Consider the following 14,783-nt stretch of genomic DNA (forward strand, 5'->3'; position numbering starts at 1 on the left):
ACTGTGAGTCTTGCATAATTTAACGATTGTGCATGTGAAAATACTGACTATCAGTTAACACAGTTTTGTTAATAAACTATAACTGTTTTTTAATTGTGTAATAATTGAGTAACCTGCATAACCTGTAAATGTATTTTATTTTATTGCAAAGGGGTACCTTGCAGACATAGGGGGATCTCTGCAGAAATTCAATGGTACCTAATGTACATTGGCTGTAATTATGTGACCTCTTCCTCTGCCTATGGTACGCTGTTTGTAGGAGTCATTAAACACACATCAAACCCAGTAACAAATAGGACAATGGGTACACATGACCCTGTTGTGCAATGCTGAGGCTTTGGCAATGTGAACAAGGCCCAAAGAGGTGTCTCATGGTATCTTCATTGTCTTCAGTGTCAGTGGAAAGCCTGTTCTCGGATCCAACCCTGTGTTTGGCCAAAGGCCTCAGGTTGCTGTGGCAGCTGGGAGTTTCTTTGGATGTATGTATGACAAGAACCACTCAGAAGGGGGCATGCACCAACACTTCAATCATGGATAACCAGAACATTTGTGAAATGAAAACTTCTTCCAATTTACAAATGAGCTGGCTGTTCCAGGGAAGCCAGAATGGCCAATAAACAGTCAATTGAACCTGGATTGCATGATGGACCCAAAGCATCTGTTCTGACAGCCCAGCTGGCAGCATTTGTTGAGAATCAGATTGACATGTTTGCCCTTCTGAAGGATCTCTCCACTTTGCTGTGCTCCTCCAATGATGGTGATTGGGTGGATGAGACCTAGTTCAGATCCAAATCATAATGAGTTTGAAGAAAATTGCCAGCTCTGTTGACAGGGCTTTCATTCCGAGATCAGCAGGACGTGACGATTGGGAGTTCATGACCCACTGTGGGCCACAGCTGGAATCCCTCCCATGGCCTCCTCCCACAACAGTCTGACCTCCTGTGAGTAAAGGTTTCCCAGCAGCATCTGATCTCCAGCAAGGTATCAGTTCCCATGTCAAGAGACACTGACCTGGTGATCCTCAGCTAGACCCGGCCTGATTCAAACTCCACTCCCCTGCCCTGAATGTTGGCCGGCAGCTGCCTCCCTTGGACACACAAGGTGAGACAACTACTATGATGGACTTTGCCCTCAAGGCTGGTGCATGCTCCCTTTTCACCCACTCCCCTGATGGTACCTTGCTATACTACCATGTCTGGGTCACAAGGACAAGCCCCAGTCCCTTGCCATCGCACCACACTCCTCACCCCTGCCTCATTCCCTCTACAATCACCCCTTGGTAACATTCTGTTAGACAAGAGGCAAAACCTTCCTTAGATCCAACCTCACCTGATTAATGTCATTTTTAAGAAACTGGGAGATGGGATGCAATGACACTCCTATGTGACCCCTAATTGGATTGTGAAGGTAGGGCTGAATTTGGTGTGCTCCCTAATTGTGTGGGATGTGGTTGTGTCCACATGAGGTTTCCTCTAGGTGCTCCGGTTTCCTCCAACAGTCCAAAGATCTGCAGGTTAGGTGGATTGGCTATGCTAAATTGCCCAGTGTTCGGGGATGTGCAGTCTCGGTGGGTTAGCCATGGTACATGCAAGGTTACTGGGTAAGAGAGTGGGTCCAGGTGGGATGCTGTTTGGAAGGTCAGTGCAGACTTGATGGGCTGAATATCCCGCTTCCACGAATTCTAAATAGCCACACCTTTCCAACATCTTGTTTCCCATAGAATTATATTTTCTGATCAGTGTAAGCTGAATTCCCGCGAGGTCCCTGATTTTTGCACCATTTGATCACTTCCTGCCCTTCCTTGCTCAGTGTTTCTCATCAACTTTCAATGTGTGTGTTTGAATTCCATTTGCCACTGATCAGCCTGTTTATATTATCCAGGAGGTAAAAACAATGACTGCAGACGCTGGAAACCAGAGTCTTGATTAGAATGGTGCTGGAAAAGCACAGCAGTTCAGGCAGCACCCGAGGAGCAGTAAAATCGACGTTTCGAGCAAAAACCCTTCATCAGGAATACAGGTGGAGAGTGTTACTTTCTCCCCACCCCCACCCTCCTCTCATTATCTCTCCATCCTTCAGGCTCTCTGCTTGTATTCCTGGTGAAGGGCTTTTGCCCAAACTGTCGATTTTCCTGCTCCTCGGATGCTGCCTGAACTGCTGTGCTTTTCCAACACCATTCTAATCTATATTATCCATGACGTAAGCCAGACCAGCTAAAAATGGCTGATCTCTGTCCCTGAAGGATATCAGTGAAACAGATGGGCTTTTTTGACAATAACAGTAGCTACATGGTTATCATTAGACTAGGAATTTTATTGAATTATTCATGATGATACTTAAACCCAGAACATTAATCTAGGAACCTGGATTAACAGCCCAGTGATGTTACCACTGACTCTCCAATAGGATGTTGCAGCAGCCGCCATGGTTGGGGTCTCCAGCTTACATAGGTTGGCACTTCCTCTAAGAAGTCACATTGGCTGATCAGGCAGTGTGAAACCCCATCTATCTCCATGTTGATAACTGTCCAGTTAATGTTGTATTCACAGTAACCAGTTCCAGCATTTTACCAGGAATTGATGTTACTTTTTTTTTAAAAAGCTCACTCGTGGGACACCGGGGGTATCTTCAGGAGGCATAGCCAAGAACCAAACCAATTCCTAACTGAATTCAGGTGTCTCTCCCCACCAAAAACATCCTAGCGCCCTCAGGAACTAAAGATGCTTTACACTTCTGAGGGCAAATTGGATATGTAAAGGTATAATGTGGTTAATGCTTACAGTCACTGGAAAAAACACCTCGTGCACAGATGCAACACACTGCATCGCACCGTGCTGTGAAACATAATCTGTTGTTGACATTGCTTCATCTGGGAGATCTCTAGGTATAGATTATCAAGGCCATGTGCACTTTGTCCCGTTTTCTGATCTTGAGAGGTGCTGCATGTAGCTGCATGTAGCATGTAGGATTTTGACCCAGTGATAGTGAAGAATGGCGATACATTTCCAAGTCAGGATGGTGAGTGGCTTGGAGGGGAACTTTTAGGTGGTGGTGTTCCCACATATCTACCCTTCTCTTTTTTGATGGAAGTGGCAATATAGAGAAATATACCATATGAGTATGTTGGAAATATATGGGACATACCCAGTAAGTAATAAATACCTCTTAGGAAATTTGTAAGAAACACACCTTCAATAGCTGACAATAAACATACATTGTTACATTTACTTTATTGTTCAGTCAGAAACAAGACATTATTTTAAGAGTCTTCTCTCTGGTCCATTGATTATTGATACAGATGAAGATACAACATACAGTATATCAAACTGATCATTTAAGAACGTTCTGCATCAGACCTAAGCAAAGGTATTTTTTATTATAGCCAACATTAGCAGCCTCGAGATCTTGGAAGACGATGTACATCCTGTGAGAAAAGCAAGATAAAACAATTAGCAAATAGCCATTTCAGAGATCCTGGAAACTGCTCACTCTTTGATTAAGTCATAGCCTGTTCAAAACAGAAATTGCTGGAGAAAATTAGCAGGTCTGACAGCATCAATGGAGAGAGAAACAATTAATCGTTCAGGTCCAATATTATAGGACAGTCGTATGGGACTCAAAAGGCTCTCTCCACAGACGCTGCCAGACCTGTTGATTTTCTCCACTGTTTTTCTTTCACATTTTCAGCACCTGCAGTAATTTATCTGTATTTGCCTTTTCAATGCCCTCTGATTAAACCAGATTTGGTTCTAACTCATTCTGACTAAGTCTGACTCGGTTCTTGCACTCCGACTGAATCAGATTCAGAGAATTAGGGAGGCCATTCAGCCTGCCAAGCCTGAAGTCCCAAGTTCCAATTAGATCAAGGTAGAATCTGTACCACAATCCCATTTTCTCTCCTTCCCTCCGTATCATTATCAAACAAATACCTGCTGCTCTGATCCTGAATCCAATGCCCAAAGGCTTTTGTGGAGGAAGAGTTCCAGAATTAAAATCCCAACACAGCCTATGACAGGCCTGGCTGCAAAAGCAACATAACCTTGCCTTTTTCTGGATTGTTCACCAGAGAAAATAATTTACACATGTCCTATAGATTATTTAGAATCATTTCATGAACTGGAGGCTCTATCCTCACTCCTCTCAGAGGTGGGGGGGTCTGCACCCGTCAACATCCATGAAGTCAAAGTTATTTTACTGGCTTGAATTTCAGTGACTATTCAAAACAAATTAAGTGCAGAAGTAGCATATTTAGAACACTGGGGGCAGTCAGCACAGATCGGTGTAACTGGGGAGAGTCTCCAATGGTCAAGGTCACCGAGCAGTCTCTCTGCTGAGGAAGTGAGTGAACTCAGCCTCTCCAATCACAGCCCACTCCCCAATGCCCCACCTCACTCCTTACTACCCAATCTGTCAGCCTCACCTGTCTGGGGAAATGTGCAAGTGCTTGTTCACCAGGTCGAACAGCACTTTGGCGTAGTTTTTGTTCTGCTCTTTACTGATTTTGCCAATGCTGGAGAGAGTCCCGAGAGCGCAGGGTTCAGAGGAGCCTCCAAAGTGAAGGATCTGGTCTGGCACAATGTGCACTGCGATGTACTGAAGAAACACAGAGAAAGACAGAGAGAACTGAGTGGCAAGAAAGCTCCGATTCCCTGAGATAATCCAAGCAGAAAGGGTAGTGGTGGCCCAGGGAATGTCAGTCCATGTACCACAGCGAGAGTGACAAAACTGCAAAGCGGCACAAGAGGAGAACAACTGAAGAAATCAGAGGCCATCTGCCCTCCCCCACCCCAAAACATCTTGCAATGACCTCCCTCCCTCCCTCCCTCCCCACATTGCCTCAGCCCACAGCTCCCATTAGCTGAGTTGAAGCCAGACTCCTGGTTGTGACCGCGTATGTTTGACAGAGGTGTCCATTTACTGCATGTCCAACCACTGGATCGAGGAGATACTGGGGAAAAGGAGTGGGATGAGCCATGACAAAGGAAAACCACAGGCAACTTCTCAAAATACCCCGACTTAATAATACCCATTAATCTCAGCTCTGAAATGTGCACTTCAACCCCAGCAGCCTTGCAGGAGAAAGATTCACAACAGCCTATATTTTCAAAAATTCTTCAAATTTTAAATTTACATCCCCTTTCCTGGGAGTTCCCACACCAGAGGAAATAGTTCCTTTGCCTCGATTTGCCCCGAATCTTCTACAGCCAGGGAAGCCTCATCTGTTTTCCCTAGTCAACATGTCATTGAAAGGTTGGTCACTTTGCTGACAATACTAGGGGGAAGACAAGAACTGAGATCAAGGCTTTCTTTCATATGATTAGAACATGAGAAATAGGAGCAGAAATGGACCACCTGGACCTTTGGATCCGTTCTGCATTTAATATGATCATGCAGCATCAGGAGGTGGAGAAGTCAGCGTTTCAGGTGTGAGCCTTCTTCAGGACTGGGGGTGGGTGTAAGGTGGACTGAAGAAGGGTTACACTCAAAGCATCGACTTCTCCACCTCCTGATACTGCCTGGTTTACTGTGCTCTTCCAGCCTCCTGCTCGTCTACCTCGGATTCCAGCATCTGCAGATTTTTTTTTACTCTAGTTTAATATGACCTTGGGCTTCACCTTCCCACCCGCTCCCCATGTGGGCGCCACGGTAGCACAGTGGTTAGCACTGCTGCCTCACAGCGCCAGAGACCCGGTTCAATTCCCACCTCAGGCGACTGACTGTGTGGAGTTTCACGTTCTCCCCGTGTCTGCATCGGTTTCCTCCGGGTGCTCCGGTTTCCTCCCACAGTCCAAAGATGTGCAAGTTAGGTGAATTGGCCATGCTAAATCGTCTGTAGTATTAGGTAAGGGGTAAATGTAGGGGTATGGGCGGGTTGCGCTTCGGCGGGTCGGTGTGGACTTGTTGGGCTGAAGGGCCTGTTTCCACACTGTAAAGTAATCTAATCATGTCTTTAATTTCCCCGAGAGATCAGAAATGTGTCCACCACAGCCTTAAAGGTCACAACAATGCAGGGAAACAGCCCCCATCACCCCTGCTAACTCTACATCCTTGAGCACAGTGCAGAGGAGATCGAGCCCACGGCGGGGTGGGGGGTGATTCTGGGGACAGAGGAAGGTAGAAGCCCAGCATAGAGCAGGCCCTCACGAGACTGATTCCTTATAGTGTTGGACTCAATCTAGGTCCATGGTTTAGAAGGACAATAATTTTGAACTTCTTAAACTTTATTTCTTTATTTTTCTCCTTTCTACCTAAGTTTTTGTATCTAGGTACCTAAGATGGCACCAGACTTCATACACTTTTCACTGTGCAGCCGTATCCCTGTACTTGAGTCCCTGTGACAATAAAGCCTAATTCTAATCTCCCAAGGACCAGGCAGACAATGTGACTCATTCAATGACTGCATTGTCTCACTGCCCCATACCAATAACCTTCAAGAAGATTAACGCTAGCCTCATTGTTCTGTAAAATCCCCATCTCTGCTCTTTCTGCAGTTGACAGTGTGAGTCAATCATTGCCAGTTTCTCTCTCACACAGCCAGCTCATCAATAGTGCTTTTTGCCTTCCTGCAACGTGAGTGAGATCTAGAATTCCCCCAGCTCAGCATTCCTATTCCGGTCACGTCACAAGAGGTTGGTGCCTCATGTCGGAATAATTCAGTGGGCAGAGCTCATGCCTCAAACAAAAGGTCATGAGTACAAAACCTCAGCACAAAATTCACACTGACACACTGAGTGCGGTAGCAAGGCACATTTCATCTTTTGGTTAAACATTACAACTGAACAGACGCCCACCTGCCTAGCCCCATGATCCAATATGGTATTGTTTTTCATATTTTCACAACTTGCACTGACAGGGCAACAGATATTCTAACATTGATTAAAATTAGATTAGAGTGTTTCCACACTGACCCTCCAAAGAGTAACCCACTCTGACCCATTTCCCTGTAACTAATGCACCTAACACTACAGGCAATTTAACATGGCCAATTCACCTAACCTGCACATCTTTGGACTGTGGGAGGAAACAGGGAGAACGTGCAAACTCCACACAGACAGTCACCTGTGGTGGGGGGGGAGAGGGGGTGGGGGGAGAGGGGGTGGGGGGGAGAGGGAAGGGGAGAGAGGGGGGGGGGAGAGGGAAGGGAGAAGGGGGGGGGGAGAGGGAGGGAAGGGAGAGAGGGGGGGGGGGAGAGGAAGGGGAGAGAGGGGGGGGGGGGGGAGAAGGGAAGGGAGAGAGGGGGGGGAGAGAGGGGGGGGGAGAGAGGGAAGGGGAGAGAGGGGGGGGGGGAGAGAGAGGGAGGGAGAGAGGGGGGGGGGGAGAGAGGGGGGGGGGGGGAGAGAGGGGGGGGGGAGAGAGGGGGGGGGAGAGAGGGGGGGGGAGAGAGGGGGGGGGGGAGAGAGGGGGGGGGAGAGAGAGGGGGGGGGGAGAGAGAGAGGGGGGGGGAGAGAGAGGGGGGGGGAGAGAGAGGGGGGGGGAGAGAGAGGGGGGGGGGAGAGAGAGGGGGGGGGAGAGAGAGGGGGGGGGAGAGAGAGGGGGGGGGGAGAGAGAGGGGGGGGAGAGAGAGGGGGGGGGAGAGAGGGGGGGGGAGAGAGAGGGGGGGGGGAGAGAGAGGGGGGGGGGAGAGAGAGGGGGGGGGAGAGAGGGGGGGGGAGAGAGGGGGGGGGGGAGAGAGGGGGGGGGGGAGAGGGGAGGGAGAGAGGGGGGGAGGGAGAGAGGGGGGGAGGGAGAGAGGGGGGGGGGAGAGGGGGGGAGGGGGGAGGAGGGGGGGGGAGAGAGGGGGGGGGGGGGGGGGAGGGGGGGGGGGGAGGAGAGGGGGGGGGGGAGGAGGGGGGGGAGGAGAGGGGGGGGGGAGGGAGAGGGGGGGGGGGGGAGGGAGAGGGGGGGGGGGGGAGGGGAGAGGGGGGGGGGGGGAGGAGAGGGGGGGGGGGGAGGGAGAGGGGGGGGGGGGGGGAGGGGAGGGGGGAGAGGGGGAGGGGGGGAGGGAGAGGGGGAGGGGGGGGGGAGAGGGGGGAGGGGGGGAGAGGGGGGGGGAGGGGGGAGGGGGGGGGGGAGAGGGGGAGGGGGGGGGAGGGGGGGGGGGGGGAGGGGGGGGAGGGGGAGGGGGGAGAGGGGGGGGGGGGGAGGGGGGGGGAGGGGGGGGGAGGGGGGGGGGGGAGGGGGGAGGGGGGGAGGGGGGAGGGGGGGGGGAGGGGGGGGGGAGGGGGGGGGGGGGGAGGGGGGAGGGGGGGAGGGGGGGGGGGGAGGGGGGAGGGGGAGGGGGGGAGGGGGGAGGGGGGAGGGGGGGGAGGGGGGAGGGGAGGGGGGGGAGGGGGGAGGGGGAGGACTCTCTCTCTCTCTCTCTCTCTCTATTCTCCCGCTCTCTCCCCCTCGGGCTCGTGACGCCCAACCACTCCCCTGGGGCCCGGGGTGCGGCTGAGAGCCGGCTCCCTCTCCCGCTCCCTACCTGCTGGGGTTTATTCAGTAAGGTGCCCCAATGTGACGGTCAGCTCCTCCGCCAACACCTCCGGGATGGTCGAGCGGCTCAGGTTGGTGTTGAGCACAAAGGTCGGCATCTCCCCAGCGATCAATGTCCGCTCCGCTCCGCTCCGCTCCGCACTCACCGTCCGCTCCCTGCCGCTCACTCCTCCGGCCACTAGCGGCCGCTACCTCCTCCCTGCCGCTCACCTCCTCCGGCCACTAGCGGCCGCTACCTCCTCCCTGCCGCTCACTCCTCCGGCCACTAGCGGCCGCTACCTCCGCCCTGCCGCTCGACTCTCCTCCGGCCACTAGCGGCCGCTACCTCCTCCCTGCCGCTCACTCCTCCGGCCACTAGCGGCCGCTACCTCCTCCCTGCTGCTCACTCCTCCGGCCACTAGCGGTCGCTGTTTTGTAACTGTCCCTTAACTCCTGCCAGTGGGTACTAAGAAAAACAGAAAGGGGAATATAAAATGTACAAAGTGAAAAATCACACAACACCAGGTTATAGTCCAACAGGTTTAATTGGAAACACTAGCTTTCAGAGCGCTGCTCCTTCATCAGGTGGCTCCAGAAGCAGCGCTCCAAAAGCTAGTGCTTCCAAATAATCCTGTTGGACTGTAACCTGGTGTTGGGTGATTTTTAACTTTGTACACCCCAGTCCAAAACTGGCATCTCTAAAATATAAAATGTGTTCGCGCAGGTTTGGAGGACCGAAAAGCCAATTCCTGTGCTGTGTTGTTCTTTATTCTAAACTGAAGAGTACAATTCTCAGAAGTGTGCAGGCTGTAGAGGGTCCTGGGGGGTTATGCGCAGAAATCATTGAAGGTGTCAGGGTGAGTTGAGGAAACAGTACAAGATCACAAACAGGAGCTTTGGAGCAAGTGGGACTTGAACCCAGACCTCCCAGACCAGGAGTAGGGACATGATTACTGTGCCACAAGGCAGTCCTGAACAAGGAAAACTCATCTCCAACACTGGTTCACTCTCAACTGGAATGTTGGATATAATATTCTCAGCACGGATCTTGATGGAAAATGAGAAGAATCTGAAGAGAGTGCAGAAGATTGGGAATGGTTCTAGGGTTGAGGGACTGAGTCTGTTCTCCTTGGAGAAAAGATGTTGAGGGGTGATCTGGTAGAGTGCCACAGCCGTGTAAATCTAGTAACTTGTAACGGTTTCACTTTTTAAACCAAAAGCTAGTCAGGCTGTAACTGGACAAAAGATTTTTAAAAAGTCACCTCTACATACGGCTGCAAATTTTGAATGGATTACAAAGAGGTGAACCTCAGCAGATCATGAAAGGTCAATGATGTAAGAATGTAAAGTTGTCATTGACTAAAAGCAGAGAGTCACATCTGGGAGAAGATCTCTTTCCAGAATGCCTGTGCCTTTTATGAAAGATGATTCAGCTCTTTGTATGGATCAGCTGGTAATGCTTTGCCAGCTGAGAACAATTCCAAAGCCACGTTGCCCAGGCAAAAAGAGCTTCCATCTTAAAGAAACCGTATCCCAAGAGAGACATGTCAAAACATCTAACGGTCTGCTGTAGAGAGTAACTGGATAGCTAAATGTGCCAGCAGAACTAGAAGCCAGGAATTTTACCTCTTTCCAAAACTGTCTGTCTTGCTGAGCCAACCTTCGCAAGAGTATGTCAACTATTTAACTACAAGACTGATAGCAGCTGCTGCATTTGACTTTAAGACAAAGAATTCCATCAATGGATGCCAGGTATACCACAGAGTCTCACTGCGGCTTACTACTTATAAGTATTCTTATGTTTTACCTGTATCTGCCCTAACCTTGGTATCTAAGTTGATTAACTTTATGTGTTTATTTTCAAGGAAGCTCCAGTGTTAGGTTGCAATAAATTCACCTTTAACTTGATTGAAAAGGAAGCTTGCTTGCAGGTGCATTTTAATTTCATATATTACAAATTAAGGTGGCATGGTGGCTCAGTGGTTAGCACTGCTGCCTCACAGCGCCAGGGACCAGGTTTGATTCCTGCCTCGAGTGACTGTGTGGAGTTTGCACATTCTCCCTGTGTCTGTGTAGGTTTCCTCCCCCAGTCCAGAGATGTGCAGGTCAGGTGAATTGTCCCATAGTGTTTGGTGCATTAGTCAGGGGTAAGTTTAGGATAGGGGAATGGGTCTGGGTGGGTTACTCTTCGGAGGATTGGTGTGGACCTGTTTCCATACTGTAAGGGCCTAATTGATCTATACTGATTCAGTGCGTCGATCACACTTTGGACCTGCACAGTGATCGGGGCATCATTCCCTCTAATTTTCTTGATGGCCATGTTACCTCTGAGGTGCACGGCAGCAATTTCCATAGCCAGAAGTCAATACGGTGATCATCACGCATAGAACATTGGAGCAGTTGTTCCATGATTAAATGCTCTCTTCTTGAAGATTGTGCTCATTCCCTGGCACTTGTATGGCATGTATGCTACTTGATATTTATTAACCCAAACCTGAATATTATCCAAATCATGCTGCTATGGACATGGACTGTTTCATTATTTGAGGAATTGTGAAAAGTGTCGCACATGATACAATTATTGGCGAACATCCCTATTTCTAACGTTATACTTGAACGAAGGTCATTGATGAAGCAGCTGAAGATGGTTAGGTCGAGGGCACTACCCTGAGGAACCCATACAGAGATTTCCTGGAGCTGACAGATTTCCAAAAACTGCAACCACTTTCTACAGCCATGTATGACTCCAAATACCATAGTTTTTCTCGAGTCCTGTTGGTTCCACATACCGATACTGTCATGGACTGTTGCATCTGGGACAGAGACAGGTCAAGTAGGTTGCCCTCTTCTTGGCTCCCTCAGCACCTAACACAGGCGCAGCCTAACAGTTAGATCCTTTAGAAATCAATCAGTAAGTGGTGCTACTAACCCAGAGTTGGTGTTGGACATTGAAGACACCACCTAGAGTATTTACTCACACTTCTCGGTGCTTCCTCCAGGTGGCTTTCAATATGGAGGCTGCCATTTCTGGTGCTGTCCTACTGGTGGAATAAGGCATACTCAGGGGTCGTGATGGTGTCTAGGACAGCATCTATGAGGTATGATCCCATGAGTATGACTATGTTAGACTGCTGCTTGACCAGACACCTCTCCCAATTTTGGCTCCATCCTCCTGATGTTAGTGAAGAGGACTTTGCAGATTGTGTTACTTGTCATTCCCCCAGTGCCTCAGTCAATGCCTGAGTGCTTTCTTATCAACAGAAAATATAGGTTGGTTGTGGTTTGAAACAACCAAGGGGTTTCCTAGTCTGTTTCTGAGGACACTGAACCACATCACAGTTTGTCCAGACTCGTAGTTATACCAGACTAGTAACAAATGGTAGATTGACTTCCTAAGTGGTATTATCAAATTATGTGGATCCTTAGGACAGTCAGCAGTAGTTTCATGACCACCATTAGGCTAGCTTTCAATTTTATCGGATTCCAATTTCACCATCTGCCATGTGAGTTTTAAACCCATGTCCCCGGACATTAGCCTGGGGTTCTCGATTACTATTCCAGTGTTTTACAACTATTCTACCACATTCCTGATTCTAAGATTTTATTCTAAGCCATAATTCCAGCTATATCTCTCACCCTGAAAATTTTCCTTTGTAAGTTTGGAATGTCATTCCTGCAGAATTTAAATATAGTCAGAGATTATTAACAATCAGAAATTATCTTTTAAATTTTACCTTTAATGTCTTTCAGTAATCCCATCATTCTGTACCTCTTGTATTCTGTCATCTGTATATAGCATCATGGAATCTCTAAAGTGTGGAAGCAGGCCATTCAGCCCATCAAGTCTGCACCAACCCTTTGAAGAGCATGCCACTCACACCTCTATCCCCATAATCCTGCATTTAGCATGACCATTCCCCCTAAACTGCACATCTTTGGACTGTTGGAGGAAACTGGAGCACCCAGAGGGAACCCATTCAGATGTGGGCGAATGTGCAAACTCAACACAGATAGTCGCCAAAATGTTGAATCAAACCCAGGTCCCTAGCACTGTGAGGCAGTTATCTATCATGTTAAATGGTTTAGACTCTCAGTGTCTCAGTACTGGATTCTTCAGACTGCATGTTAGATGAGCTCCTTTATTACTTACAAATACTATATTCCTTTGGAGCAGGGACCACCTTCGGTCAGTCTCTTGGTGACAGTGAATCTATGATTAACAGCCCGTGAAGATTCTGAGGCCAGCTGTCAGCAAAGGGCAAGAACTCCTCAAAATCCTGCCTCATGACCAGTCATTTGCTTTTTTTTTGTGGATTCTTCATAGAATAGAATAGACATATCCTTTCTTATCAGGTGCACTAAGTCACTGCCACATTTACCTACATTGTAGCAGTGACTGCATTTTGTAGTCAGGCACATTTTGGGGATATCCCAGGTTTTGAAAGGATCAAGCTTCTCCCGGTCAACCTGGGGTCAACTGGAGTAAACTGATCATGCAAAATAAAAATTGCAAAAATTCACAGCCAGAACCTGAGTACTGAGTAACAAACAGCTAGTGCCATCTTTAAATCCTAATACATAATTTAAAAAATGACATGCCTTCCTTATTGCTGAAAAAGACTTTATTTTCAGATACATCTTCACAATAGATAAAAATTATTGTTCTATTCAGCACTAATGTAAAATTCCAAGTAACAAACAGTAAACGGTGAAACACAGACCATGATTTAGAGCCTATTGAGAGCTGAGTGGATATGTTCGGATTTAGTGTCATGTGCTGGGAATTCTGGGACATTATGATTGGGTGTTTTTGAAGACAGGGTCTGAGCTGAGGTCTCTGTCTCCCAACAGGCATCTGTATCAGTCTGGTATTAGATTCAAATAAATAGACTTTAAAATGTCAGATTTAGATAGAGTGCTCAGTGATAAGTAAGAGGTTTAGATTCCTGCTAAGTTTACCCTGTAGAGTTTGGCGAACATTCTTTTAGGTGCTCATGTACTAAATTGATGTCAGTTGAGGTGAGCTCTTTGGAAGGAAGCTGTTTGCATTGTTGTGTAAACTCATCACATTTGGCTCCTGTAAAGTTCTCATAGAGTTTCCATTCAATATTCGCAATGTAAACGAGTTATGTTAACTCTTTGAGGGATGTTAATTATAGCTTTTTAATTTTGACTTTATCAACTAAAGGAATTCAATCTGATAAAAGATAATGAAGAGCAGGAAATTTGTTCAGAGGAAACATTCTTGGCACCGTGATTTATAATCTCAGTGAAGTGAACTGAAGTGACAGAAGCAAATGTGTAATGATATTGATGCTGTAGAGGAACTAGTGGCAGATATAACTGATAAAATAAACTGATATAATAACTGAGACCTGGTGCCACCTCACAATTTTATTTAGAGTTGACAAAACGACTGGCATTCTTCCATTTTCATTAAGACTTGCTCTTGTCACTGGTGCCTAATCCCTGATTGTGTCTGTCATATCCCAACCATCAGCATAAAAATCTTATCACAAGATTCTTTGGAACTGGGGAAGAGTTCAAGTTAAAATAAGGGCGGTCCCATTTAAAACAAATGAGGAGAGATGTTTATTCCTCTCTGAGAGCTATAGGTCTTCGGAGCTATCTTTCCCAGGGAGTGGTGGAGAAAGAGGCCACTCAGTCTTTGTTTGGCAAAGATAAATAGATTCTTGGCTGAAAAGCGAATCAAAGATTTTTATAGGGGAGGCAGGAATATTGATTTGAGGCCACAATCTGATTAGCCAGGCTAGATGGGCTGAATGGCATACTTCTCATATCTCTATGCTCACTTAAGATTCAAGTCCAAGGTGACTTCTTTGCCCAAATGCACTCTTTTTACCCAAGCAGCAAAAAAATTGCGAGACATAATTCATGCAATGTTCTCCTACCTCACTCCCTGCCCTTCGGAAACAGCTCGGAAATAAATGGTGAAGGGGGAAGTCCCATGGAACCTAAACAAACACTTCAGTCTCAGTGAAAGAGCACCTGATTAATATAGCTATTAAAAAAAAAGTAAACCAGAAATCAATGAATCCTGGTTTGGATTCTGTAGACTCTTTCCTGAGATAGACATATAACTTTTTTTTGTTCCCTGAATTTTCATTCCTTGGGAATTTTGTCTTTGTGCCATGAATTCCATGGAAATAAAAAAAACCAATGGGATGTTCAAGGAGCTTCTGAATTGCTATCACACATCTTATATGATGGTACAAAGTCCAGGTCTGAAGGTATGTATGAAGCAGATATAATGGGAGATCCACTGACCCGGGAAAATCCAACTCCCTTATTCCCAATCAGTGCTCAGTATGAACAGCATGGAGAAGCAA

General features: G+C 47.7%; 1 protein-coding gene across 1 annotated transcript; it reads right to left on the reverse strand.

Moving 5' to 3' along the window:
• Positions 1–3,211: 3,211 nt before the first annotated feature.
• On the reverse strand, positions 3,212–8,623 carry mif (macrophage migration inhibitory factor). Its single transcript, XM_072587069.1, is given in 4 exon segments — positions 3,212–3,424; positions 4,421–4,593; positions 8,444–8,470; positions 8,472–8,623. Coding segments are annotated over 4 exon segments (375 nt in total). The 5' UTR covers positions 8,553–8,623; the 3' UTR covers positions 3,212–3,330.
• Between the last annotated feature and the right edge of the window lie 6,160 nt (positions 8,624–14,783).

The sequence above is a fragment of the Chiloscyllium punctatum genome, chromosome 17 (genome assembly GCF_047496795.1).
Source record: "Chiloscyllium punctatum isolate Juve2018m chromosome 17, sChiPun1.3, whole genome shotgun sequence".
Lineage (NCBI taxonomy): Eukaryota > Metazoa > Chordata > Chondrichthyes > Orectolobiformes > Hemiscylliidae > Chiloscyllium > Chiloscyllium punctatum.